General features: G+C 40.9%; 2 protein-coding genes across 2 annotated transcripts; one reads left to right on the forward strand and one right to left on the reverse strand.

The window, feature by feature from the left end:
• Positions 1 to 212: 212 nt before the first annotated feature.
• On the forward strand, positions 213 to 2545 carry LOC110687011 (phytosulfokine receptor 2-like). The gene is given in 3 exon segments (XM_021863646.1): positions 213 to 1915; positions 1917 to 2313; positions 2484 to 2545. Coding segments are annotated over 3 exon segments (2148 nt in total). The 5' UTR covers positions 213 to 226.
• On the reverse strand, positions 2487 to 24247 carry LOC110686971 (ribosomal protein L11 methyltransferase-like). Its single transcript, XM_021863600.1, has 7 exons — positions 23917 to 24247; positions 22978 to 23061; positions 22062 to 22199; positions 21262 to 21327; positions 20819 to 20986; positions 4314 to 4637; positions 2487 to 3020 (listed from the first exon to the last, which is right to left on the reverse strand). Exons 1-7 carry the CDS (start codon positions 24187 to 24189, stop codon positions 2916 to 2918), a joined length of 1158 nt encoding a protein of 385 aa, XP_021719292.1. The 5' UTR covers positions 24190 to 24247; the 3' UTR covers positions 2487 to 2915.
• Positions 24248 to 27824: the final 3577 nt, after the last annotated feature.

A 27824-nucleotide genomic window follows, 5' to 3' on the forward strand; every position in this document is an offset into this window, starting at 1 on the left:
GTTCAAGCATATATTTGATGATATTGATTGAAATTAGTTGCTTCAAGTTGCATTCTTTCCCTTAGCTTTCACCTCTCAGTGTTAGTGTCGATCCAGCAAAGTGCTTTTTCTAGTGTTTTTTTAGATCTCATGTGTAATTTATTGCATGAATTCTTGATTAGGTTGCCAAACAAGTGTGCGTAGCTTTGATCTCTCTATATTGTAGATTCTCAGATTAATAGAGGTAATGAGTTTTCTTACAGTTACTTCTCTGACATGGGTTTTCTGGGTATGGTTTGCTTGTTCTGTTCCTAGATTTGAAGCATGTAATCATACTGATTTTGTCGCTCTGAAGCAACTATTCAGTAATTACACAAATGAGAAAATAATTTTAGCTTGGGCTGACACCCCTAATTGCTGTAAATGGGATGGTGTCACTTGTAAAACTGACAATAATGCACCAGCTGCAGGTAGAGTGAGTAAGTTGATTTTACAGAACAAGGGTCTTAGAGGAGCAATATCGCACTCCATTGGTCAATTGGACGGGCTGGAGGTTCTTGATCTTTCTGGAAATCACCTAGAAGGTGAATTGCCTATTGAGTTTTCTTATTTGCAGCATCTGGTTTTTCTCGATATTAGTCAGAACAAGCTCTCAGGATCACCTCTGGTGGCATTTTCTGGTTTGAGAAATATACAATCACTAAACATTTCCAGCAATCTTTTCAATGGACCAGCTCTTGATTTTGGGATCCTCTTCGATAACATGGTTGTGTTTAATGTTAGCAATAATTTGTTTACCGAACAAATTAATCCCCATATTTGCAGTTCAAGCAAAATCAGGGTAATTGACATATCAATGAATTATTTTACTGGTGTGCTTGACAGCTTGGAGAACTGCACATCGCTTCAGCAGTTGCATGCTAATTACAACTTACTAAATGGTGATCTTCCGAGCTTTATCTATACCATAACTTCATTGGAACAGCTCTCAATCTCTGCTAATAATTTCTCTGGCAAGGTCAGTGAGGCAGTTAGTCAGCTCTCTAACCTTAGAACCTTAATTATTTCAAACAACCGTTTTTCAGGCCCTTTTCCTGATGTTCTGCATAACCTTACAAAACTGGAGCAATTAGTTGCACATTCAAATTATTTCACTGGGTTCTTGCCTGCAAGCTTGTCTCAATGCTCCATGCTTCAGGTGCTTGATCTGAAAAACAATTCTTTCGAAGGCAATATTAACCTTGATTTCACTGGACTAACAAATCTCAATGAGCTTCATCTTGCATCAAATAATCTCAATGGTACCATACCAACATCACTTTCTAGCTGCAATAAGCTGAAAACATTGAACCTTGCTAGGAATGAGTTAATTGGTGAATTCCCCTATGGTTTCAGAAATCTTTCGTCTCTTTCAATCCTCGCTTTGTCAAACATCAGTTTGATGAACTTGTCAAGAGCTTTAAACACCCTGCAACTTTGCAAAAATCTTTCGATTCTTATTCTTTCGAGGAACTTTCATGGTGAAGAAATTCCAACAAATTTGTCTGGATTTGATAACTTGAAGGTTCTGGCACTTGGAAATTCAGCTCTGCATGGTGAGATCCCTACTTGGTTGCTGAATTGTGGAAAGTTAGAAGTGCTTGATTTGTCATGGAACCGCTTAAGTGGCAATTTGCCATTATGGATTGAAAAGCTGGAGCATTTGTTTTACCTGGATTTATCAAATAATTCTCTCTCAGGCGAAATTCCGAAGACCTTGATGCAGCTAAAAAGCTTGATCTCTTCAAGTGACATCTCATCCAATCCTTTTACATTCAACACTATTCCATTATATATAAAAAGGGACCATAGTCCTAGCTGGTTGCAGTACAATAAAATTTCTGGTTTTCCACCATCCATATATTTGAGCAACAACAGGTTTAATGGTATTATACCGTTAAGTGATCGGAAGGTTAAAACAACTCCATGTGTTAGATTTGAGCGGGAATGACATAACCGGAAATATCCCTGATACACTATCAGGTTTGCAGAGCCTTGAAGTATTGAATTTGTCCTTCAATGATTTGCATGGATCAATACCTTCATCACTTAATAGTCTCACATTTCTTTCGAAATTTAGTGTGGCACATAATCATTTACATGGGGAAATACCTGTAAGTGTGCAGTTTCAAAGTTTTCCGAACTCAAGTTTTGAGGACAATTTAGGTCTATGTGGATCAACTCAAGCTCCTCCGTGCACCATTGCAGACAATGTAAGTGGTGGCCAAGATGTTTCTTCTGGATCGAACAATAAATTTTGTCTAAGTTGCATCTTTTGGATGTTAAGCACAGCAGGTACTTATATCTGCTTGCTTTTATGTAGCACTTAGCAGTTGCTTTATGTATTACTCTAATTTTGAGTTGTGATATCTAGAAGCTCTCAAAGGCAGAGCATAGTACTATTTATATGACATTGTTGCAGTATATTGAGTAATGTTATGAATTTGAAGCTTTAACAATTGCAGGAAACCATGAATTGCTTGGCCGTAACCATAATCTAATGATTGATAGCCAACTATCCCTGTGAACGACAAACATGCATAGGTTAACTTACAAGCTTGTATTATTGTTAAACAAGTTACAAGTAGAGGTTTTTTTTTTCCTCTCAAACAAATGTTACATTTTGAGTTTACATAATAATATACATAAGAATTCTAGAGTAATTAATAACACTGCCTGACTACAAAAACAAGAGTTAGTTCTCACTAATACCTCCTTCAGTTATGGGTGTCAAAACTTAGAATTATAATCCCTGCCATATAACATGCAACGCTTCATTATATCTCAATGAAACATACAGAATCGCTGCTCTTGTAATGGTTTCTTCCTCGTTGCAAAACTCTTGCTACAACCAATCTTTCACTTCTATTCATATTTTTAGCGGCTACATTCTGCAATCAAATCCCATTCTTCTTTCTTCCCTGTATGCAAGCCCAATCTTCCATTTCTGAGACTGAAATGTCTTCCAAGAGCAGAGAATATCGCTGTATGACTGATGGAACCTGCATCAAATTCAGCAAACCAGAAGTTGTAACTTTTAAAGATCTCCAAAATGCTCTTTTACCACTGGTTTGTAGCCATTCACAGGAAAACTGCACTGAAATCATTTAAATAATTACAAACAAATCAATTATCAAATTTTTCTCAAGTAATTATTACTTGCTGGCTGCTGCCATTAACTCTCAAATTATAATGGCTATAATTTAACTGGCAGTGGGCCATGTTTGTAATTAGAAGCATTTTTAACATAGTTATTTAACTTTTGTTTAACCTTTACACTTTGTTTGGATAGAAAGAAATGGAAGGAAAAGAAGAGAAGAGAAAGAAGGGGGGGGGGGGGGTGGACAAATTCTCTTGTTTGGGTAAAGGATTGGGGGAAGGAGAGGGAGGGGTCCATTTTCCCTCTCTCTTTAATTAGCATAATCCCTCCAAATTCGGAGAGATTTGGAGGGAAAATGGAGCTCACCTCCCCTCTCCCTTTCTTTTCCCTTCCATTCCTCCTTTTTCCCTCCCCTTCCATTCCTTCCTTCTTTGCTATCCTAACAAAGCGTTAATGAGAGGTAAATTGGCCTTTTTGTTATAGACTACTAAGACTAGGTTAGCTGCTGTAAATATTATAATTTGATTGTAAGATTAACAAGAAAGCTTGAGTCTTTTTAATTGAAACTAGCAAAAGGTTACAAAGATAAATATAACTTTAGGCTATAACTCTCAATGGTAGCTTGAGGCTACTAATCTCACATTCAAAATATCACTCAATTTCTGCCTAACTTCCTACTGCTACCCTATTCTCTTATATATACTCAAGCACTACCATAATCCTAACATTAATGTATTTTGGCCCCATTATATTGGAGTATCTCAGGTCTGCTATTTCATGTTGCCTCCTCTCCTAGTGGAATGTTAATTGCATTTGTCTCCTAGTGAATAGCTGTCCCCTCCTTTTCTGAGTCTACAAATTGTCTCTCATTGTTGGTTCATCACACTTTTACAAAAACACAAAACCTTGATCTTAACCAGTACTTCACTACTGATATCGTTCTTTATGTGTTTAGTAGGCCTTTTATTTTCCCTGCTAAACATTGCAGATTTGACCATCTGGCACAACACTGGGTCACAATTTTAATACTGCTATAGTCTCAAGGACAAAGATATGTGGAGTAACAGATATCTAGCAGCATCTTCTTCTAGTCTACCACAAATTAACCAAAGATGGGAAAGGAAAAACAATAAACTCCATTTATGTTCTTCGCAGTAAGTTCAAAAGGCTTGAGATTGGTAAGTTGGTAAGTTACCTGTTCATGTATTATACCAGAGAGACCAACAGTTGCTCCTACTTTAGCATGTGAAACAATCTCATCTGCCAATGCCAGCAGTGGATTTAACAATATATTTGCAATGACTATGTCATATTTATACGTGTCTATTTGATCTACAGGCAATCCCTTAGCACAGAGATCTTCATGCACCTTTTCATCCACCAAAGAAGCACTGTCTTCTGAGGGAACTAGACACAACTTCAATTGCTCAGGTTCTATATTGTTCAGTTCAGCATTCTGACGAGCAGCTGTTATTGCTTGAGGGTCAATATCAACTCCTACTGACAAAGTACCCCCCAACTGCAACCAACAACAGAAAGACATTGTTCAGAGCTATAGACATAATGAATCAACAAAATCAATATCAACAATAAGTCGATCATACATTTACAATCTCTACACTTATAATTTTAAGAATATCACCCAGCACTAGCCCTTCCCAAAAATTCAATGTCAAGCTTGTTTGTAAGCAAGATACTGAGAGACAATCTACAAGTAGCTCAAGATAAGAGTCAAATAGAAGGTCCATTTTTTTAATGCCCTATCCCTCTCTAATTACTATGCTCTTCTCTCGGATCAAGTATTCGTCTTCTCTTTTAAAATTGTGTAAATGCAGTTTCTTGTGAGAATGGATTAACGCCTATGCATTAAGACGTATTTCAGTGAAGATTACCCTACAATAGTTTTTGAAAGTTTTGAACAAAGGAATAAGATCTTCAACTACATAGACCATTTAGCAGCAAGAAAGGGGGAAATGAATGTTAAAAAGACAACACTACCCTTACTAAGGATGAGGAGAGAGATGGGAGTGGGGTCATTCAAGGGAAATTTGAAAGTCTATAATTTTTGTCATAATATACCTACCAAAAAAGGAAATGGTGAAATTATTATACTCCCTCCGTGTTTTTTTAAGTGTTACAGTTTGACCGGCACATAGTTTTAGGCAATTTAATTGACTTAAATAAAATAAGAGGTAAGTGGGGTAATTGGAGTATTAAAAAATTGTAAAAGAAAGAGAGTGGAGTTAATAGTTTATTGAAAAGTAATAAATGTGAGAGGAGAGATATAATTAATAAAAAAAAAATAGTAGTGGATTTGGGTGGGGATCATGAATGGAGAGAGATATAATATCTTAATGTAGCTTTTTGCCAAAAATGGAAGTGTAACACTTATTAAAACACGACCGGATTTGGTAAGTGTTGTTTCGGGGTTTTCTGATGTCCTGCGGGAGAGTTACAATTCCGAGACTGGAACCGGACGCCTGTACCTGCAAAACAAACGGATGCTCCGGATGATTGGAGATCCGCCTCCGACAGTCAAGTTAGTACTTGTTTAAGGAGTAATTAATGCGGAAATTAAAGTGATTGGGTCTCTCTAGGTGAGAGTGTTTAATGTGTGTAATCTGCGTTTTTAGCGTGTTTTCTCTTAATGAGGATTAAGGGAGGTATTTATAACCTTGGGAAACGTGCCAATCCTAGGTTTAGGTTAACCTAGGGCTGATTGGGCTTCCCTCGGAAGTTGGGCCTGGGTGGCCGGTTTCTCCATTAGGCATGGAGTATGCCACGTGTCATGACATAATAGGTCCAAGGTGGACGAATAAGCGTGTGCCACGTGGCAAGCCCTGACAGTTCCAACTGGGGGACACTTGGCAGGACCTGATTGGCCCATGTGGCGCATTCCGATTGGTGGGAGCAAAATCCCCTAATCATTTGCCTCTCACAGATGGCACGTGACTGGTCACGTGTTACCTGTGACAGGTGTCGCACTGTAACAGGCGACGGCCTGCTACAGGTGTCACTCGGCGAAAGGCCGAGAGATTCTCCCGCCCAAATTATGAATTCTGAAAGTGACCCTTCGCCTTCTCACTTCGCCTATATAAGGGAGTGTTGACTTCAGTCATTTTCACACGAGAACTTTTTGAGAGAACATTCGGACCCCTGAACTTGCTCTGACATTTTGGACCCTTTCTGCCTACCGCCTGCTGTGACAAGCCGACTGCACAGGATTTTCAGAACTCCATCAACGTCACTCGTTCAGGTAACCGTCGGTTCTCTTACTCTTAATTTTCTCTTTATTTTATTCTTTTTTGAAATGGCACCACGGAAGCACACGACACGACCTAGGTTAGTGATCAGCCGGTCACCGGGGACGGCTGAATCTAGGACTAGGAGTGCCGCCTGCCCTTTTCCGGACCCATCTTTGCCCTTTATACAAAGTCCGACTGTATCTGTGTATATGCAGAGCATGATGGCCAGAACAAAAAAGACTGCCAGGATCTCAAACTCAGACGGCTCCTCCCACAGGGTGCCGATTAGTGAAACATCTAACCAGGCGCCAAATGTGGAAGTGAAACAAAGCGGCTTGAAAGCCGGCAGTTCTGAGGGAGGAGTCAAAGTGACCCCTTCCCATTTTACAGTTGACAATTCTACATTCTCTCCTGCTCCTTTTAAAGGAGAGGAGGCGGGCCCCTCCGGGAGAGGGGAAGAGTCGTCCTCTTCGGACTCGTCAGAGGACGATTCCGAGTCTAGCTCTTCTGGCCATGCTTCCCTGGACACAGAAAAGAAAAACAGTCGCCTACAAGAGGCGAGGCTTTCTCACGCAGTTGAGAAGGGGGACGATTGGGCGGAGCCATCCGCCTCTCACCGAGAGCAAAATACCCCCTACTACTGCACGGTACCCCGGGGCCGGATCACGGCCATGCAAGAGAAAGTGGAGAGCTTTATCGCAAACCACACAATGGGCCCCGGCTTTTTAGTGTTCGTGCCGGATCCAGAAGACACAGTCGTATGGCCGGCTGGCAGTGGCGGACTTGGGCTTAGACCTGGTGGGTCAAGTGACTCACCAGGCCCAAAAAAAAATTTTAAGTTAATTTTTTAAAAAAAAAAAAAAAAAAAAAAAAAATCAGTTTTCCCAAATTCACGAATTCAGTATTTCAGTTCATGGCCTTCAATCCTTCATGCCCTAGCCAATTCGCCTCTTCCCTAATTCCCTTCAAGGCTTCAATCCTTCGCCATCATCAATCACCTATTCACCTCCATAATCGCCTCCTCCAGTCCTCCTCTTCGCAGTTCGCAACTCGCAACTTCGCCTCCATAATCGATTAATCGCCTTCGACCCTTCGTCTTCCTCTTCGCATAAATTCAGGTGAGGTTAGTCTTCCTCTTCGTCTTCCTCAGTTAGTCTTCATCTAAATTTGTTTAATTGTTGATATTTGATAACTTGATAACTTGATTGTACTGATTATTGTTAATTGTTAATTTTGTTATATATTGTTGTGATTTTGTGAATTGTTCAATGAAATTCTGAATGGTGAATTTGTGATGGACTTTTCATTATTTCATTCATATGTATTCTCATTTCCTGGAAATTAGCCTTAGAAAAATTATACTAGTAAAAAACAAAGTTGCTGCCTTTTTTAATGTTTAGCTGTGAATGGTGAACCACTGAACCCTTCAACAGTTCAACTAATCAAATTGATTTTGCAGAAAGGCTACAATCATTCCAAAGGTATCTCTAATTTCTGTATTGTTTTAATTTGTAAGCTCTATTCTAATCAAAATATTTGCCTAAAACGATATATTCAATTTCCATTGTTACCTCAATTTTTTTTTAAGAAAATGATCCATTGTTACCTTTTTGTTTAATAGTTGAAGCTACTACATACTGTAATTGACAAATGGTTCCTTGATAAGTTTTATTTTTGTTTTATCTTCAATAGTTCCTTTATCTTTATTACTACATACTGTAATTGACACTTTAGTTCCTCTTCGTCTTCCTCAGTTCCTCTTCGCATAAATTAATTAATTAACTTAGTCTTCATCTAAATTTGTTTAATTGTTGATAATTGATATTACTTGTTAGTTATGAATTAGTAATACTAAATTTGATTCTTTGAACCCTAAATCCCTAATTGTTCAATAATCAACTCAATTGTTCAATAATCAACTCAATTTCAATAATCCCTAATTGTTGTGATTTTGTGAATTGTTCAATGAAATTCTGAATGGTGAATTTGTGAAATGTTTGACAATTGACACTTTACATACTTGTTCAAGCTGTGATGCTGTGATGCTGGCCTGCTGCCCTGTGAGCTTGTGATTTCAAGCTGTGAAATGGTGAATTTGTTAATTGTTCAAGCTGTGATACTGCCTGCTGGCCTGCTGCTCGCCTAGTCGGCAGTCGCCTGCTGCCCTGCTCCACTGCTCGAGAGTCGAGAGCGTGCTCTGCGCTCACCGCTCTTCGCTTCGTCGCTTCTTCTAAAGTCTAATCTCCTATTCTCATTTTGCTAGTAAGTTGATTTCTAATTTTTAGTTTAAAATTCTAATCTTCAATTTAATCAAGTCTAATTAGTTAATTCTATTAAACTTTGGTTGATTTGTTAGTTGTTCACTTCAAGTCTTCAATCACTTGTTTGTTTGGTAAACTTTGAACCTTTTGTTAATGAGTAATGACCTTAATGTAATAATGTTGTTGGGTTTTAGATGAAATTTGAACCTTTTTGACCATGTGAATATGTGATTATGTGAATTGTGGTTTGTTTGGTAAAATGATCTTTGTAAATAATTTTTCTGGGGAATTTTGCTTGCTTTAGTTGATTATTTATTCAAATTTCAGAATGAAGAGAAAACGCACTCCAAATGAACTGCAAAACATGATCGATTGTGCTTGGTTATTTGTTGATGTACTTGCACCTCTGTTGAACTTTGTGGGGGGTTCACCAAAAAGGAAAGAGTTTCTTCGTGAAAATCAAGCTCAAAGAGTGGTGGATGCTTTGTCTCTAGGTGAACTTGAAACGGGTTCAGGTTTAAATCAAGAACGTGGATTAGGTAGACCTTGTGATACTCGTTGGGGATCTCACTTCAAGACAATCTTGAATGTACTTGACTTATTCCCTGTAATCCTTGGTTCTCTTGAGGATATTGCAAAAGTATCTGATACAATAGATTCTAATAGAGCTCAAACACTTACAAATCTTCTGATGTCCTTTGATTTTGTGTTTGTGGCACACTTGATGGTTAGTATATTTGCGATAACAAATGCTTTGAATGTGGCCTTACAAAAGCACGATCAAGACATTGTGAATGCAATGGCCATGGTTAATGTAACCAAGACTAATTTGCAAAAAATGAGAGATGAAGGATGGGATTCTCATATGGAACAGGTCATTTCTTTTATTGGTGACTATGACATTGCAGTTCCAGATATGGAGGCTAAATATGTTGTTCCCGGGAGGAGGTTGTTTCGAGGTAAATGCCCACAAGTGTCTAATTTACATCATTTTCGAGTTGAAGTTTTTTTTGGTGTCATTGATCTTCAATTGCAAGAACTTGAAAATCGATTTCCCGAAATAACTAAAGAACTACTTGTGTGTATGTCTTGTTTGAGTCCTGTGGATCGTTTTTCTAAGTTTGACAAGGAAAAATTGATTAAGCTTGCAAAATTCTATCCTAATGAATTTCCAAGTTCAGAATTGATAGTCTTTGGTCATACACTTGAGAGTTACATTTGTTCTGTTAGAGGAGATAACAGGTTTTGGAATTTGAAGGGTCTTAGTGAGCTTTCAATCAAATTGGTTGAAACGGGATTGTCTGAAACTCATGATAGGGTCTATTTACTTTTGAAGTTGGTGTTGCTTCTTCCTGTCGCAACGGCAAGTGTGGAAAGGGTATTTTCTGGCATGAAGCAAGTGAAAGACAAACTACGAAATAGCATGGGAGATCAAATGTTGAATGATTGTTTAATTACTTATTTGGAGAATGATTTGTTTTTGAATGTTAGCATGGAAGATATCATGAATCGATATCAAAACATGAAAACTCGTCGAGAACTATTGTAATTTGTAATAAGTTTGCATTACTATTTAGTTGTCGTTTGTAGTATTATATGAACATTTGGTTGTATTTTGTACTGTTTTGAATATTTGGATGTATTTTTTAGTACTATTATTTGGTTGTTCGGTAAATTTTTTTTTTTAGATACTTGATTATCGATTGTGACTCACCACCGGTCCGCCACTGCCGGCTGGTACCAGTTATGATGGCGCCTGCTTTGGCTGCTACGAGGCGGCCATCAAGGCTGGGCTGCGCTTCCCACTACATCCAGCTGTTCAGCGGATCTTGGATGGGTATGAGTTGGGGTTATGGCAGTTAGCCCCGAACTCCTAGGTCAACGTACTCGGCTATGTGGCCGGGTGCGAACTGCACGGGGTGGAGCCGAGCTTCGAGGCTTTCGCCCACATGAACTACCTCAGCCGGACCCCTAAGGCAGGCGGTACCGGCTGGTATCAATTGACAAGCCACAGGGGCTACCTCATGACGAGAGGTAAAGCAAACAAATGGAAGGACTGGCGGAGCACCTTCCTCATCATTGAGAGTTCAGACACAGAGCTGAACAAGCGCTTCAACAGGTGGAACAGGAATCCGCCCCTTCTTGCATGCGGCCGCAGCATGCCGCCTGTTCCCCCCAAGGCTAAGAAAGAGATCCTAGATAAAGGACTCTTCAAAGTAGAGTCGAAGGTGAACTCTACTTCAGGGGTACGAGAGCAAGTACCCCTGCACTGCGTCCCGAGCTTCAAATGGCTCTACGACGAGTACTTTTTGGCCGCCTGTGGCCTCAGCAGTCGGTGCTCAAGAGGTAGCCGGCCTGTCGAATACTCTGTTGTTCCGTGCATTTCTTGTTATGACTTATTAACTTTGCTATTTGTTTTTGCAGCAGACGCCATGAGCAAAATTACCGCCTCCAAGACTGCGGACCATGTTGCGGGCCTCCATCATGCAACAGTCTTCAACCGACTCCCCCAACAAGGGGGCACCCTTGGTGGACTTCGAACCTTTCACCCTCTTTTTGGAGTTGTGTTTATGCATATACTGACTCTTTTCTTCTTTTTTAGACGGGCGCTCCAAGAGCTTCTTCTTCCCAACAACCGGACCCCAAGGCCCGAAGGACGACTGTTGCGAGCTCTCCTGGTTCTGCCAGGAAACATGCGGCGGCTGAGAAACAGCCGGCCACTTCTTCTAAAACTCCAGCTGGGCCACCTAGAAGTATGAAATTGTCCTTGTAAATTTTAGACTTGCTCCCTTCTTTACTAGGTCTAATCCGTTTATTTATGCTTGATGCAGCCGGCCCTCAGGAGCCTGACTTGGTCGAGGTGGCCAAGTCTATGATCAAGGTCGTTCCTCCAGCTGAAAGGGAGGCGGTCAGGGGTGTCGGCACCCTTGACCTAGACGGGATTGCAGGGGTCCTTGCTGAGGTATACTTAGCATATTTTTGAGTATTTGATTTCCAGGACGCCTGTTTTCTTTTTGTTTGGAAACTGACGCCTGTTCCCCTTTTTACTTAGGCCCTGCTCCGAGTGAACGGCCTTCGCAAGCCGCTTGACCGGAAGAACAAAGAGGTAAAGGCTGCAAAAGCTATGGTCGCCTCTGACTGTGATAAGGCAATGTTTCAAATTGCCCAAAATGAAGTTCTGACCATTGATATTCTTTATTATCAGGCGCGCAGGCTACCGCCGCTATCCGGGCTCGGTTAGAGGCGGCCCAGAAGAGGAATAGCGAGCTGGAGGTGACCATCAACAACCTCAAGGCCGAGCTGAGACCTCTTCGCCAAAAGATGTCCTCATACGAAACCTTGGAGAAATCCTTGGCGAGCGTAAAGGTACGCCTGGTGACCCAGGAGAAGAGTCTTACCCAGGAGCTCTCGGAAAAGGCCGAGCAAGAAAAGAAAGAGCTGGTCCGGGAGATGATGGAAGACTCTGCTCAAATCCAGCGCATGACTTGGGGCCGCCTCTTCCCCAATGCCGACTTTGCCTCATGGGAAAAAACGTACCGCCAGTGTTCTGATAGATATAATCAAGAGATCCTGGCGGCTGCTGAGGAAGAGGCGTTGGAGGAGGCGTTGGAGGAGGAGGAGCAGCCGGTAGTGGCGCTTGTGCCGCTTGGGGGTAATGCATCAAAGAAGGATGCAGCTGAAGCCGAGTCCAGCTAGAAGAGTGCTGACCAGGCGGCAGCTGCTGATATTGAAGATCTGCCCCCTTCTTAAGCTTTATGTCTTCTTCCCACGGCCTGCGTGCCGTTTGTTTGTATTTACCCGGCCAGGGGGCCGGGGCTCTGAATATTTTGCCGGTCTTTAATGACCGGCTTCTTTTTAATGAATTTTTTTTTGTTTTGCTTCAAATTTGTTTAAGTATTGAATATTCTGATATCCAATTGTACACTATACCGACTGTTTTACATGGCCGATAGTTGCAGACAGGTACGAATAGTTAGTCACGCCGCCTATGCCCCTGACGACTGGTTGTCTGTTTCCAGGCTAGACGATCAGTCGGCCATTTATCCAATCGGTATTCGAACCATTTTAAAGACTGGATCCCCGTTAGGCAGGCGCTTCTGTCATATAAAATTAATCAAGTAGGAAAGTGGTTTCCTACTTGTCATGTTTTTAGGCTAGAGACTTTAGGCCGTCTAGGCCGAGTGTTCCCCGCCATATTTAATCTAGTGTGAACAGGTGCTGTATGAACACCTTTTTAGTTTCATACTAAAATTTTTAAGGAGTGACCAAGTAAACATGATTGTTACCTAGTCGCCAAGTAACTGAGTAGTAGAGGTATCAAGCGGTGGATACCGGTTGTTCCCCTTTATTCGCCAATGTTTGTTGGCTTTTAACTCATAAGTTGTTAACCTAGCAGGAGTAGTGGTTGAGAGCCCCTGTTTGCTAAAAACAGGCGGACGACTCATACCTTTTAGGCTCCATACTAAGTTTGAGAGAGTGACTATGAGTTAACTTTGGAGTTACTCAGTCGCCGTCACTCCTGCTTGAGTAGTAAAGGTACCAGGCGGCGGAGGCCGGCTGAACCTTTTGATTCGCCAATATTTGTTGGCTATTAACTCAAGAGGTACCCCCTGCATTTATCCCAAGTAATACAGGCGGTCATCTGACTCAGATGTCAACTGCTACCACTGGTTTGGTTAGTGATAGAGTTATCCTTGTCTCAAAAACGGCTACGTGGTTGCCCTTGGGGACAGTCGTATAGGTGCCGTGTAATTAGTTTATAGAGCAATGTTCCACCCAAAAGGGAGCTGCTCTCTGCGACGAATTTCATCCGGAGGGATGCCGCCGGACGCCTGCTATGATGTTGGGACAGGTCGTATTAGTTTTGAAGATTGGATCAGTTGGCTTAGCGCCTGGTCTGATCATTCGGCCTGTGGCCTTGGTTAGTTCTTGGTGAACGTAGGTGCTAAGTAAAAGGAGGGTAGCCGCCTGTTTAGGCACAGGGTCGGCCAGGCCCTGATCATTTTTAGTTAAGTATAAGGGGGGTGGCTGTGTGTTTGGAACCAGTCGGCCCTCTTCTATGGAGAGTAGCCGACTATATGTCCAGACGGCATGCCCCTATGGTGATAAGAGTAAAATATTCAATGGAGAGTAGCCGACTGTAAAGGTACAGGCGGCATGCCCCTCTGAAGATAGTGTAAAATACTCAATGGAGAGTAGCCGACTGTAAAGGTACAGACGGCATGCCCCTCTGAAGGTAGAGTAAAATACTCAATGGAGGGTAGCCGACTGTAAAGGTACAGGCGGCATGCCCCTCTGAACATAGAGTAAAATACTCAATGGAGAGTAGCCGACTGTAAAGGTATAGACGGCATGCCCCTCTGAATGTAGAGTAAAATACTCAATGGAGAGTAGCCGACTGTAAAGGTACAGGCGGCATGCCCCTCTGAAGATAGAGTAAAATACTCAATGGAGAGTAGCCGACTGTAAAGGTACAGACGGCATGCCCCTCTGAAGGTAGAGTAAAATACTCAATGGAGAGTAGCCGACTGTAAATGTATAGGCGGCCTGCCCCTCTTAAGTAAGAATAAAAATTAAACATGGAGAGTAGCCGACTGTTTGTCAGCAGGCATGCCCCTCTTAGTACAAAATTGAATATTAAGAATGCAAACTTTTATTAAGTAGCCCTTGACTATTTACATCATTCAAAAGAAATATTTCTTAAGATTATCTACATTCCAAGTTCGAGGCAACGGTTGTTCGTCTGGTGTTCCCAGACGGTAGGTACCGTCCCTGACCTCTTCACAGATTCGGTAGGGTCCTTCCCAGTTGGGAGTTAGTTTGCCACTCATTAGCCCTACCAACTGCTTCCATTTTTCTAAGTACAAAGTCCCCCACTTTGAGTGGACGCCTGTGTACTTTTTTGTTGTATGATCTAGTCATTCTCAGGCGGTAAATTTCATGGCGCAAGACAGCATTGCCCTTCCTTTCAGGAAGTGAGTCTAATGCCAGGCGCATGGCTTCCCAGTTTGCCTCTTCGTCATATAGCATAACTCGAAGAGTCGGCTCGTAGTGTTCTATTGGAAGAACAGCTTCCGCACCATAAGTTAGGAGGAATGGAGTTTCTCCAGTCGCCCCTTTTTCAGTCGTCCTAATGGCCCAGAGAACATGTGGTAATTCATCCGCCCATAGGCCGCCTGCTCGTTCAATCTTTTTCTTGAGACCGTCTGAGATGATTTTATTAAAGGCTTCTACGTGGCCGTTTGCTTGTGGACGGCCGACAGATGCAAAGTAGTGTGCAATTCCTTGGTCACCCAACCAGCTTTTGAGAACAGACGTCTCAAATTGGGGACCATTATCAAAAACCATAGACATGGGAACCCCGAACCGAGTGATGACATTTTTCCAAATGAATGAAATTACATCCTTCGTCTTGATTCCCTTTACAGCCTCCGCCTCTACCCATTTAGTGAAGTAGTCGACGGCAACAAGTATGTACCTCCTTCCGCCTGTAGCAGGCGTATATGGACCCAGAATATCCATGCCCCACTTAGCAAACGGTAGTGGGCTATGAATGGTAGTGAGGTCAGTAGCCGGACGGTGAATTAGCTTGCCAAACCTTTGGCACTTGTCACATTTCTTCACCATCTCCATTGCATCTGCTTCTAAAGTAGGCCAAAAGTAGCCCTGCCGCCTTGCCCGTTGAGCAAGCGTCCTACCGCCTATATGGGAAGCACAGTAACCAGAGTGAAGATCGTCCAGTATCTCTCGCCCCTTTTCTGGAGTAACACACTTTAAGAAGGGTTGAAGGTACACTCTTTTGTGAAGTTCTCCCTTTATTATTTCAAAACTGGTTGCTCGTTTTTTCAGTGCTGCCGCCTGTTGATGATCATCCGGCAGGGTACCATTTGTCAGATATACCCTGATTGGATCCATCCAGGTTGAGCTTCTGTCTAAGATTCCAATAGGTTCTTCCTCAATGCTTCTCCTCTCCATTACTTCCCAAAGAACAGTTCGAGGAGTACCACAGGAGGCGGATGATGCTAATTTTGAAAGTGCATCCGCCTGGTTGTTTTCTGATCTCGGCACTTGGGTCAGATGGAAATCCTCAAGGGAGCCGACTGCTTGTCGGACCGCCTGTAAATACTTAATCATGGCCGGATGGGTTGCTTCGTATTCGCCATTGTACTGACTCACTATCAATTGTGAATCGGAACAGGCGTCTATTTTTCTTGCCCCTGCCGCCTTGCACATGCGGATTTCGGCTAGCAAAGCTTCATATTCTGCCTCATTGTTTGAGGCCTGAAAACTGAAGCGTAGAGCATACTCGTACCTGTCGCCCTCTGGCGACTGACATATGACGCCTGCTCCACAACCATTTGAAGTAGAGCTTCCATCCACATATACCTTCCAGACTTGGTCTGGAACTTGAGAGTCAGGAGGACGAGTCATCTCAACAATAAAGTCAGCAAAGGCTTGCCCCTTCACTGCTTTTCTAGGCTCGAAGGTAACTTCGAGGCTCTGTATTTCTATAGCCCATTTGATCATTCGGCCTGACGACTCCATGATGGTCAGTGGCCGCTTGATAGGTTGGTCTGTATACACGACGACTGCATGTGCCAAAAAGTAGGGCTTCAATTTTTTAACAGCCATGAAGAGTGCAAGACCAAATTTCTCCACTAAGGGATACCTCAACTCGGCATTTTTCAGTACGTGACTGACAAAGTAGACCGGGAGCTGACAGCCGTCTCTTTCAGCAAGGAGAACAGCGCTTAACGCATGATCAGAGACGGCTAGGTACATGTAGAGTACTTCTTTGGGCAAAGGGCTGACCAGGGCAAGGAATGCAAGTGAACTTTCAATTTCTGGAAGGCCGCCTCAGCATCCGGCCCCCATTCAAACCTTGCCTTTTTCTTAATTGCTTGGAAAAAGTATAGGCATTTGTCGCCTGATCGGCTTAGAAATCTTCCCAAGGCCGCCAGACAACCTGTTAACTTCTGAACCTCTCGGATGGTACAAGGCGACTGCATGTCAATGACCGCCTGCACCTTCTCAGGGTTCGCCTCTATTCCTCTCTGATTGATAAGGAATCCGAGAAATTTCCCAGACTCAACTCCAAAGACACATTTCTTGGGATTGAGCATGACATGGTGCCGCCTGAGTGTGGCGAAAGTTTCTCGGAGGTCCAACAGATGATCTTTCTGAAGTTTAGACTTGACAATCATATCATCAATATATGCCTCGACATTTCTCCCAATTTGATCAAAGAACACAGTGTTTATCATTCGCTGGAAAGTGGCCGGGGCATTCTTAAGACCAAACGGCATGACCGTGTAACAGTATAACCCCTGATCAGTGACGAAGGCCGTCTTCTCCTGATCTTTCTTCCATAAAGGAATTTGATGGAAACCAGAGTAGGCGTCCATAAAGCTCATCAAAGCATGGCCGGCTGTTGAGTCGACCACGTTATCAATTTTAGGCAGAGGGTAACTGTCTTTGGGGCACGCCTTGTTTAAGTCTGTGTAGTCTACACACATTCGCCAGGTGCCATTCGGCTTTTTAACAAGCACCACATTTGCAACCCAGTCTGGGAAGTAACATTGCCGAATGAACCCTGCATCAAGTAATTTTTTAACTTCGGCGGCTGCCGCCTGACTTCTTTCTTCGCCATGGTTCCGCTTCTTCTGCCTTACCGGCTTCTTTTTCGGATCCACAACCAGTTTATGTACCGCCAGGTCAGGACTAATGCCTGGCATTTCGTGGACTTCGAATGCAAAGATGTCCTTGTATTCTTTCAATAGTTTGTAACAGTCGTCACCCAGGGGCCTCAGAGCAGTCGTCCCAACTTTGACTGTTCGGTCAGGACGCGAGTCGTCTAAGATCAGGTCCGTATGCTCACCAGCCGGCTGAGGGAGGAATTCATCCGACCGCTCCTCTGCCAATGATTGCTATTTTCTGTCTTTTCTTGCGGCCCCCGTCTGGGCTGCCTTTCTCTTCTTGCCGCCTGCTTCTTGAACAGGCGCACTCTCCTTGACATTGTCAAGGTCTGTTTTTCCACCACTTGACCCAGTGGCCATAACAGTGGGCTTGACATCCGAGAGATAGCACTCTCGGGCCATCCTCTGATCTCCCCTTAGGGACCCGACTGTTCCATTATCCCTCTCAAACTTGAGCAACATAAGAGATGGGATTATAACAGCCTTGGAATTATTCAGGGTTGGTCGTCCCAGGATCATGTTGTAGGCCGAGAGTTCTTCTACTACCAGGAACCGGACTACCATGTGTCGTCCTTCCCCTTTTTCGCCCAGGCGGATGGGTAAATCCACTCGTCCCACTGGGTGGACGACTCCTCCTCCAAACCCTACTAAAGGGTGGGATGCCGGATGTATGCAATCAGTCTGATATTTTAGTTTCGACAGACATTTGCTACTGATGAGATCTGAGGAGCTTCCGGTATCTATGAGGATTCGGCCTACTCTCTGGTTGGCCACTTTACATTCAATAACGATAGGGTCGTCATGCGGCCCTCTTACACCTCCTAGATCTTCTTCAGTTATGACAATCTCAGGAAATGAATATTTGGAGGGTCGTTCTTGGTGAACGGAATTTACATCTAACCGTCTGATATTGTCTTTGTTGCCCCTAATAGTGGGGCCGCCTCCTGAGAAGCCGCCTGCAATGGTGTAGACAACTGCATCATCTGTATCGGAGCTGTCGGCCTGTTGATTCTTTTTGGTCGACTGCTTTTTTGAGGAAGTGTTCCCCGTAGATTTCTTGACATAAGTGTCAAGATCACCTTGCTCAGCCAGGCGGTCCAGATACCGCATGAGACTGATGCAGTCATTGGTGTGATGACCAACATCTTCATGATAATCACAGAATTTTTCTTGGTTCCGATTGTTTGCAGAACCCTTCATGGGGACCGGCTTCTCAATTGAGATCCGTCCCTTGATTTCCTTTAGGATAAATTGGTTATCCTTGTTAAACGCATACTTTGGGGAGTATGGTTTGAATTCTTTTTTCTTTTTTTGGGACGGCTGTTTAGAGGAATCAGCCGCCCAGACCTCTTTTCTCTTCTCGTCTTTGTTTGACGACTGTTTCTGTCGTCCTTCTCTTTTGTCGGACCTTTTCCCGTCTGACTGTTTTACCGTACTACAAAGATCAGTCGCCTGTATATAGGCTTCCGCTTCAATCAAGGCCTCTTGAAGAGTCGCCACCCTCTTTCGGACCAAATCAAATTTGAAGGTCGACCCGTCTTTGAGACCTCTGAAAAAGTCAGTATAGGCTACTTCATCCGGTAACCCTTGAATCTGTATTCTCATCAGGTTTAACCGCCTGATGTAAGAACGAAGCCCCTCCTTCTCGCCCTGCTGAATTGTTCCTAAATCAAGGGTCGTCTTCTTCGCAGGGATGTTCATGGCGAAGTTGGAGGTGAATAAGTAAGCAAGCGTCTTGAAGTTATTTACACAACCAGTCGGCAGGTTGCCGAACCATTGTTGTGCGATTCCATTGAGAGTCGCTGGGAAACACTTGCACCAAGTGGGATCATCCAACCCTTGAAGGTACATCAAGTTGGTGAATGTCATCAGATGGTCTTCTGGGTTAGTAGTGCCGTCATAGGCGCCTACTAATACATTTTTCACTTTGGCCGGCTGAGCGGCTTCAGTAATTTCCTTGGAGAAGGCCGACGGCTGTTCACCAAGTCTAAGCAACCGTAGCTGCCAGTCCATAGGTTGGACATTTTTTGCTGCATGTCCACCAAACGGAGGTGGCTGTAAAAAATACTGTTGTTGCGGTACAAACGGTAAGTTTGGTACCGCCTGGTCGCTATGAAAGCCGGACTGACGGGAGGTGCCGCCTGACTGACCCTCATGATACGACTGAGTATGCCTCATCGAGGTATTTCGCAGACTGTCTTGGAAGTTTGAAGTAGAGGCCGACTCTGACAATCGGTCACTCTTCTTCTGCTCTAGCAGTAGCCGAGCGTCTGTGTATGTTTTCCTCGACCCGTCCGCCTGAATATGACGAACAGGTTTCCTATTTCCTGGAGTAGGAAAACGGTAATTTTGTGAAATCAAGGGCAGGTGGCTCCCACTTCCTAGATTTAGGATGAGGGGTCGCCTCTCGCCCTTGAACTGGTTTCCTCTTCAGTGAAGTGGAGGGTTTCTTAGCTGACTGCTCCTTGTCCAGAGCAGGCGGCTTCTTGTTGATCAACTCTTGAATTTCTCCCTTGAAGTCCCTCATGAAGGTCATGAGTTCGTTCCTTGTGATGGGAGCAGACCCATCAGTCGGCTGCTGCCGAACAGGCGGTGCGCCTGCTGGCTCGCTTCCAGTTTGAAGATGTTCCCGTTCCCTCCTTTCGGTATGACGGGTACGTCGGGCCCTTAGGGTCCCGTCTGAAGCTGTGTGAGCTTCAACTTCAAATTCATTCTCAGTATCGTGGTCCGACTGAACTAGAGGGTCGTCCAGGGGACGTCTCTCTTCAGAAGCCGGTACAAACGTGGATGCCATCTCAGAAGTACTCTCCCCACAGACGGCGCCAAGATGTTTCGGGGTTTTCTGATGTCCTGCGGGAGAGTTACAATTCCGAGACTGGAACCGGACGCCTGTACCTGCAAAACAAACGGATGCTCCGGATGATTGGAGATCCGCCTCTGACGGTCAAGTTAGTACTTGTTTAAGGAGTAATTAATGCGGAAATTAAAGTGATTGGGTCTCTCTAGGTGAGAGTGTTTAATGTGTGTAATCTGCGTTTTTAGCGTGTTTTCTCTTAATGAGGATTAAGGGAGGTATTTATAACCTTGGGAAACGTGCCAATCCTAGGTTTAGGTTAACCTAGGGCTGATTGGGCTTCCCTCGGAAGTTGGGCCTGGGTGGCCGGTTTCTCCATTAGGCATGGAGTATGCCACGTGTCATGACATAATAGGTCCAAGGTGGACGAATAAGCGTGTGCCACGTGGCAAGCCCTGACAGTTCCAACTGGGGGACACTTGGCAGGACCTGATTGGCCCACGTGGCGCATTCCGATTGGTGGGAGCAAAATCCCCTAATCAAGTGTAACACCTAAAAAAACACGGAGTGAGTAACATTTTTAATAAAGGAATACGGCTCAATTATATTGAAATGGAGTATATCTTTTTACAGAATGAAGATAGAGGTCCTATACAAACGGGTTTCAAACAATAAATTTTTTCTTTTGAGTCGATGCTTTATACCTTCAGTGCCGCAATGGAGAGAATTCCAGACCCTGTGCCGTAGTCCAGGAAGTGTTCACCTCCTTTTATAGTTTGGTGTAGCAACAGTAGACACATCTTGGTTGTAGCATGCTCTCCAGTTCCAAAAGCTAAACCAGGATTCACAATTATATTTGTTGCTCGGGCATCCTGCATCAAGGAAGATAACTTCCAATAAAGATGAATGACAGCAGAACTAAGCACTATATCCTTATAAGCTTCTAAATTTATCTATATAGAATATATGTGGGAAGAAAAGCTGGCAGATGACAAGTGACAACTATTTTATTTGTTTATTTTGAGAAAGGCAGAGAAGCCTTTAGTAATTGACCATCTGATTACAAAAACAAGGCCACTTTAATTTTAAAAACCAAGCAAACAGCTGATTATTTCCAATAAGAAAACAAAGACAACAATGAACATACTGGAGCAGTTTTCCACTCGGGCACAATCCAGAGGCCCTTGGTTATTTCCAATGGATCAAATGATTCCTGCATAAAACGTTATGAAGATCTACATCAGGAACTAAGAAAAACTATTCACAAAGGAAAGGAAAAATCAAATAAATCAGCAAAACAGCATTTAGCACTTCTCTCAGGTCAATCTACTAATCATATTTCACATATGCAGACATGCAGGCTGTAGCATTCAAAATCCTGGATGGATTCTAGGCGCTTCAAATATTTTTAGGGAGAAGTTTTTCTTTTCTGAAATGAATATTGTCAGAATCTAGTTCAAAGACTATATGCATTTCTCATTTCCACGCGAATTGATACATTTGATTTAACAATCTTTTACCAAAAAGATGTTTCTAGGAATGCCATGTCTAATTCCCTTGCTATTTGATTTCACGCCTATTCAGGATTCCATTTTAGTTAAAAGAATCATCACTTTCAAGTGATCTTTTTACAAAGAAATTGACATTACTTTGAATAATAACAAATGTCTGAATTAGCAGGACAAACACTAAACAGAAAGTCAACAACTGATACGAAGTATAACATTGTATAGGTATAAGCTGTATAACCATTAGAATCTTGATGCACTGGGAAAATAATGTGGTGCAGTATGGTATTACCATTGAGATCTCACTGTCAAATTCACTGTCATAATAATTAATAAAAGAGTACATAAATAATTTCTGACAAAATGAAAACATGATACGATAGGAACAGCGGAATATAAAAATTTTAAATGCAGTGGACAAGGAAGTGAGCATTTTAACCTGAGTTCTTTTTATCCAGTCATAGGGATCATATTTTAGGAGTTCAAAGTCTGGCATTTCTATGCCAATGGAATCAGCAGCATATGATATGGATGAAGTCACATCTCCACATCCACTGAATATTGAACAAATGCTGACCTGCATGGAAGTTTGTAGCAAGGCATCAAATCGGAAATTTCAACATCCCGTCATCTTTGAGTGACATCCATAGCAAAGTGTATCTTAGAATTGGAAATATAAGCAACAGACCAAGTAAATCTGGTAAGGGGGTAGTAAGAGTAGTGAATAGATAACATCACCAGTTCACCATCATCAATGCATTTGCTTTTTATATCATATGGGTGCTTGCATGTCTATAGCAAATGAGGAAAACTTCCCTTTAATTGAGCATCAATTTAGCAACATACGACTGATATGAGAGTAAGGCATGACCGCATGATTGTATCAAAAATCAAAAAATAAAAAAATTCAAACATTTACCTGGACGATCCACAAGGAAACTTATTCTTGATAAAATCTGGAAGTTTCCTCCAAACAAGATAATCAGACGGTAATATAAAGCTAGAAACTGACTTTGGTTCTTGTCTTGTTTTTCAGGTCAAAGTCAGAGCCAGAGCCATTAACAAGTTTAAAGTTTTCCTTCTCTTATCAAAATCAATTTGTAATCAATATTCAACTGAAAATATTAGTTTAGATCTTCCATACTTCAATGGAACCATTCACTACAATGCTATCAGCACTTAAACAATGTGTAAGGAATAGCGTAAATCAATTATGAGACTAATGTGTAATAACATTATGTATATAGGGTATCATAGTTCATAGTGGAACCACAATGAAAATAGTCAAAGGAAAGCATGGTGAATGAGACATAAGGAAAAATAATTACTCATGTCAAGGTTTATATTCAATTTACCTCATTGGAGTCCTCGTAGTCATCATGCTCATCCATACTGACAGAATTTGCACCGAAGCTCATAAGAGCTTCTGTAAATGAGTCCTAAATATCAACAACAAAAGGTTCAACAACTTTATGAAAAATATAACCGACCATCTCTGGGCAACTTTTGCATTAATACATAACACTCATCTATCCAACTTGTAAAAATTTACTAAATTTGTTCCCGATTTGCTACAATTCTACTATTGAGACTAGATAGTTCTCCAACAGGATCCTACAAGTAAAACCACCCAGTAGCCAAATCCACACACCCCATCATAGAAATGGTTAAACCACTCAAAACTAGTTACCCTCAAGTCAGCTTCTGTTTGTATAATTGAATATTATTCTAATACTCAATATACTTTTACTTTGTATATATCCATACCAATCATGTCTAAGTAATCCAAAATCAATACCCAAAACCATTCTCCCAAAAGAGAATTCCCCTTTTTCAAATAATTTTATAACAATCAATTGTTATGTTGAATTCATCCTTTAACTTATCAATCATTACATACACAGTTACACATACTAAAACACAAATTTATCATACAAACTGAAGATAATTCGTGCAGCATATTCCCAAAATAATCATTCCGTGGCGCAAAATTCGACATTGAAGTATCTTTCTTTGGTAATAGATGGACTGATTTTCAGACAAAATTCACCAATTCATTACTCAATAAACCACAATTCCAACGGTTAAGACCACAATTAACGCATAAATATATCAAACAAGCTTAACAACAAAATCCCAAGTGACAATCTTTCAGTGAAATTACGGACTAAATTCTTCAGAAATAATTCTCTTCTAACATTTATCAATCAAAACCCATATAAATTCAAATGTTGTCTCAACTTCTAATGGAACCTCACTTTCTAAAATGTAAATTAATGCATAAAGCAACTTACAACGACATCTTTACGGCATTTTATGAGGACAGAATGATAAAGGGGCACACTAGAATCCTTGGAGGTCGTTGGAGAAGACGAGAGAGAAGCAGTAGCAGAGGAAGAACAGGGCCGCCATTGATGATTGAGGTTAAGCTTCGTGGATGAAGAGGTGTGTTCAGAGAAGTGGGAAGGTAAGGGACGATGAAGAAGACGGTGTGAGCGTCTTGGAAATTGGAGGCGCACTGTGCAGGAAAGGTGTTTGAAGAAATGACTAAGTGAAGCTGCCGCCATTTTCTGTATTTTCTTTGGTCTGCTAAAGCTCTTCAACAGTTCAAATCCCCTTAGCCTTAATCCTTTATATGATGACTTAATTTTTTAATCTCTATAAATAAATAAATGTTATTATACTACGTATAATATATCATAAGATTAGTCATAATATTTAGTTTCATAATTTAATTTTGTTACAATTTTTATTAATAGATAATGAAAGATATTAAGGGTCAAAGTTGCGTCTCGACAAATGTGCCGGTCAAATTGATGCAAATAAAATAAACGGAAAAAGTACAATATTGTGAAAGCGTTAATGGATCTACGATATCATAGAACCGGGAGAGAAGATTTAATTGTCTTAACACGTGAGTTATCCCCCACGCATTTCATCATTCTTATTTTGACATAAAAGGGTATATTGTTAACAACTGGTTTCAAGGGTAAAACATTAGCGGTTTTAAAGGTAAAGCCATAATTGTGTTAGTGATTTTACCTTTAAATTAATTTTTTAATCATAAGACAATTTACTTGTAATTATATTCAACCACCAAATTTCTTTGTTTTCTATTTCCTCTGTTTTTAAATACTTGCTCAATTTTTTCATACGCGGAGTTTTAATGTAGAGGTAGTGCAGTAGGTGGAAAAATGAAAAATTGTACACAAAAAGAAGTATTTGAGAGAATTGGAGGAGAGAGAATCAGAAATTAATAAAATACTTCATCTGTCCCATAATATAGTTCCTTTTTGTGTTTTTTACGGTATTTAAGAAATACTTCTTCTGTCCATAATATATTTTCCTTTGTATTTTTTTCACGGTATTTTAAGAAATAAGAAAAGAAAGTGGATGAATTACATTAATAAAAGTGAAAAGTACAATCATAGACAAAAGTTAGAGAGGGAATGTGGAAATAAGTACAAGACATATTGTGGGGAATAATTTCAAGCGTTAATCCCCTAGCTTGAACCCCCACTGTGATCATACACTAAAGTACGGTGGCGTCCAAAAGGGAAGAAGATAGAGCAAAAGAGTCGCCAACAAGTTTTAGGAACTTGTAAACCGTTCACAGGGTGAAGGTTACACCCCTTAACGATCCAAGAGATCGTTAACTCCATAATGTCTTGAACCAAATAATGGTTCGGGGATGAAGGTACAAATCCAACCTAAAAGAGATTGAACCTGCCCTAATAATAAGCTTCTACTTTATTCTGATCGTATTCATGTGCGCTTTCTGACTAACATGCAATCAATAGGATTAACCCTAAACCTGTTTATCTATGTTGGTTGAATATTAATGCACAAATAAAACTATTATTGGCGATCACTTGAATTATAATTACATTAACTCTAACAAGATTATTAATTATCTTATTAAGCGTGATTACAAGTATCAATTCCCTTTAAACATGTATAAAAGGTGTGATCAAACAATAAATATCAAGCAACATAACAATAATCAATAATAATAATAATAATAATAATAATAATTAAAATAATCATGACCATAATTAATAATCATAAATCATGTTAAAGCATAATAATAGCAAGATCCTAGGCATGATACTAACAAGATTAATAACAAACCCTAACATGTCACTAAACAATAAAAATCAAAGCTTTAACCCTAACATGATACTAACAATCATAAATATTAGGAAAAACATAGAAGACATCATACTTTTAATCATACTTGATATTAAAATTACCCTAGACATGATACTAGGAATCAAAATAACAACCTAAGCATGAACTCTATATCATAACATCAATAAAAACCATTAAAGTACTTACTTTGATGTCTCGTACCTCTTTCTAATAACAAAATACACGCGTTAGTAACTTCAAGGAAAATTATAAACAAACACAATTAAATTAAATAATTGAAATAGAGATTTGAGACCAAACCCTCAGAAATTAAACCTTTCACGTCTAGGGCAAAGACAACTTCGAATATGGCTAGGTGTTTCTAGATCTAATGAATGCGGAATTTTGTATTAAGAAGCTAGTTTAGAAAAAGAGAGAGAGAGAGAGAGTATTGATGAGAGTTGGTGAATGAAAAATAGAGAGAATTGGTAGATTGTTGATGAAAACTGGTTGTAGGTGAATGAAAACGGAGTTTTTACGACGTTATTTAGAGAGAAAATCAGCCAAAAAGATAAAATTATCAAAACAGAGCATTGGCGCACAAAAAACTGAATCAGCGCCAACGCTAGCTGTTGGCGCCAACACTAGCGCTAGGCGCCAGGCGCTACAGCTGGCGTTTGGCGCTGATTTCAGAAATTCACGCGTTTTCTAAAATCAGATAAAAATTACCATAAAAGAGGATAAAATCGTATTTTCCTCAAAAATGCTCTTTGATTTTAATTAAAACTCTGAAAAGTCAACAAAAGTCAATTTATCAATGCTAATTGAATTAGGAATGAAAAGAACCTTCTAGAAGAATCTAGAAGACTAAAACCATTCCTAATTGCATTAGGAATGACAAATCATATTAGGCCCTCCCCTAGATCATTGGGCCGCATATAAGGCTCAAACCAGGCCCAGTTTAGTAAATTGGCCATAACTTCCTCAATATTCATCGGAATTGGGCTTATAATATATCGTTGGAAAGCTCTTGTCAAGCCCCACCCAACTACACTATTATTGGACCCATATCATGGACCAACCAAACTGGATTGGCTGTTTTCTTAAAATAAGTTTTCAAAAACAGAGAGAAGAGAAAAGAAATTAAAATTATCCGCAACACTAGACTTTCCACACTTTCGCTTCATTCGATTATGATTCGACGTGAAAGGTACTCATCACTGGGTTTGGTTTTTGGGGAGACACAAATGGGTGTCTACACATATGCAAAATTCAAGGGTAAATTAGAAAATGCAATGAATAAAGTTTAAAAAGTGAGGGTATAGTATAATGGTCTTTACACACTATCCAAAAATAAAAACAAGAACAACATTATGGAGCTCCAAAATAGGAAATCATGAACTATACTATGGGACGGAGGGAGTATAATTTATGTTGGATCCACTGGTTGAGATAAATGAATTAAATATTGTAAAAGGTTTCCAAATAAGAAAATGAAGCAAGTATTTAAAAACGAGCGAAACTGAAAAAAGATGTATTTAAAAACAGAGAGAGTATACCATAAAAATAATTTATGTTGAACAAAAATTATTTGGGAAAAAATACACTGTAATAATCCCAACTGTTGCCGATTTACTTTTAATAATCCCAACTGTTGCCGATTTACTTTTAATACTCCCAACTATTGCCGAGTTACTTCTAATAATCCCAACTAAGATTTATTTTTTAATAATCCTAACAATGACCTGAATGACCTAACTTTGCCTCCAATAGACCTAAAAATCGATTACCTGTTGAAATAGTATACTTTTTTTTTAAATGCCACATGTCAGCACATGATTGGCCTAATAGTATAAAAAAAAATTATTTTTAAAAAAAGAACTCTATCCCAGTCAACCCTCATAGTGAAAATTTCAGTCACCCACAGCCAACCAAAAACCGCCGGCCACCTCCCTAGCCCTCCGAAAATGGCCGGAACAAATCTGGGTTTTAATTTACGATGGTTGCTGTGCAAATTAGTGCGAATTGAGGTTGAAATTGTTGCGAATTGGGGTTTCAATTGCAAACACAA

This window comes from Chenopodium quinoa, unplaced genomic scaffold (genome assembly GCF_001683475.1).
Source record: "Chenopodium quinoa cultivar QQ74 unplaced genomic scaffold, ASM168347v1, whole genome shotgun sequence".
In the NCBI taxonomy this organism is placed as follows: Eukaryota; Viridiplantae; Streptophyta; class Magnoliopsida; order Caryophyllales; family Amaranthaceae; genus Chenopodium; species Chenopodium quinoa.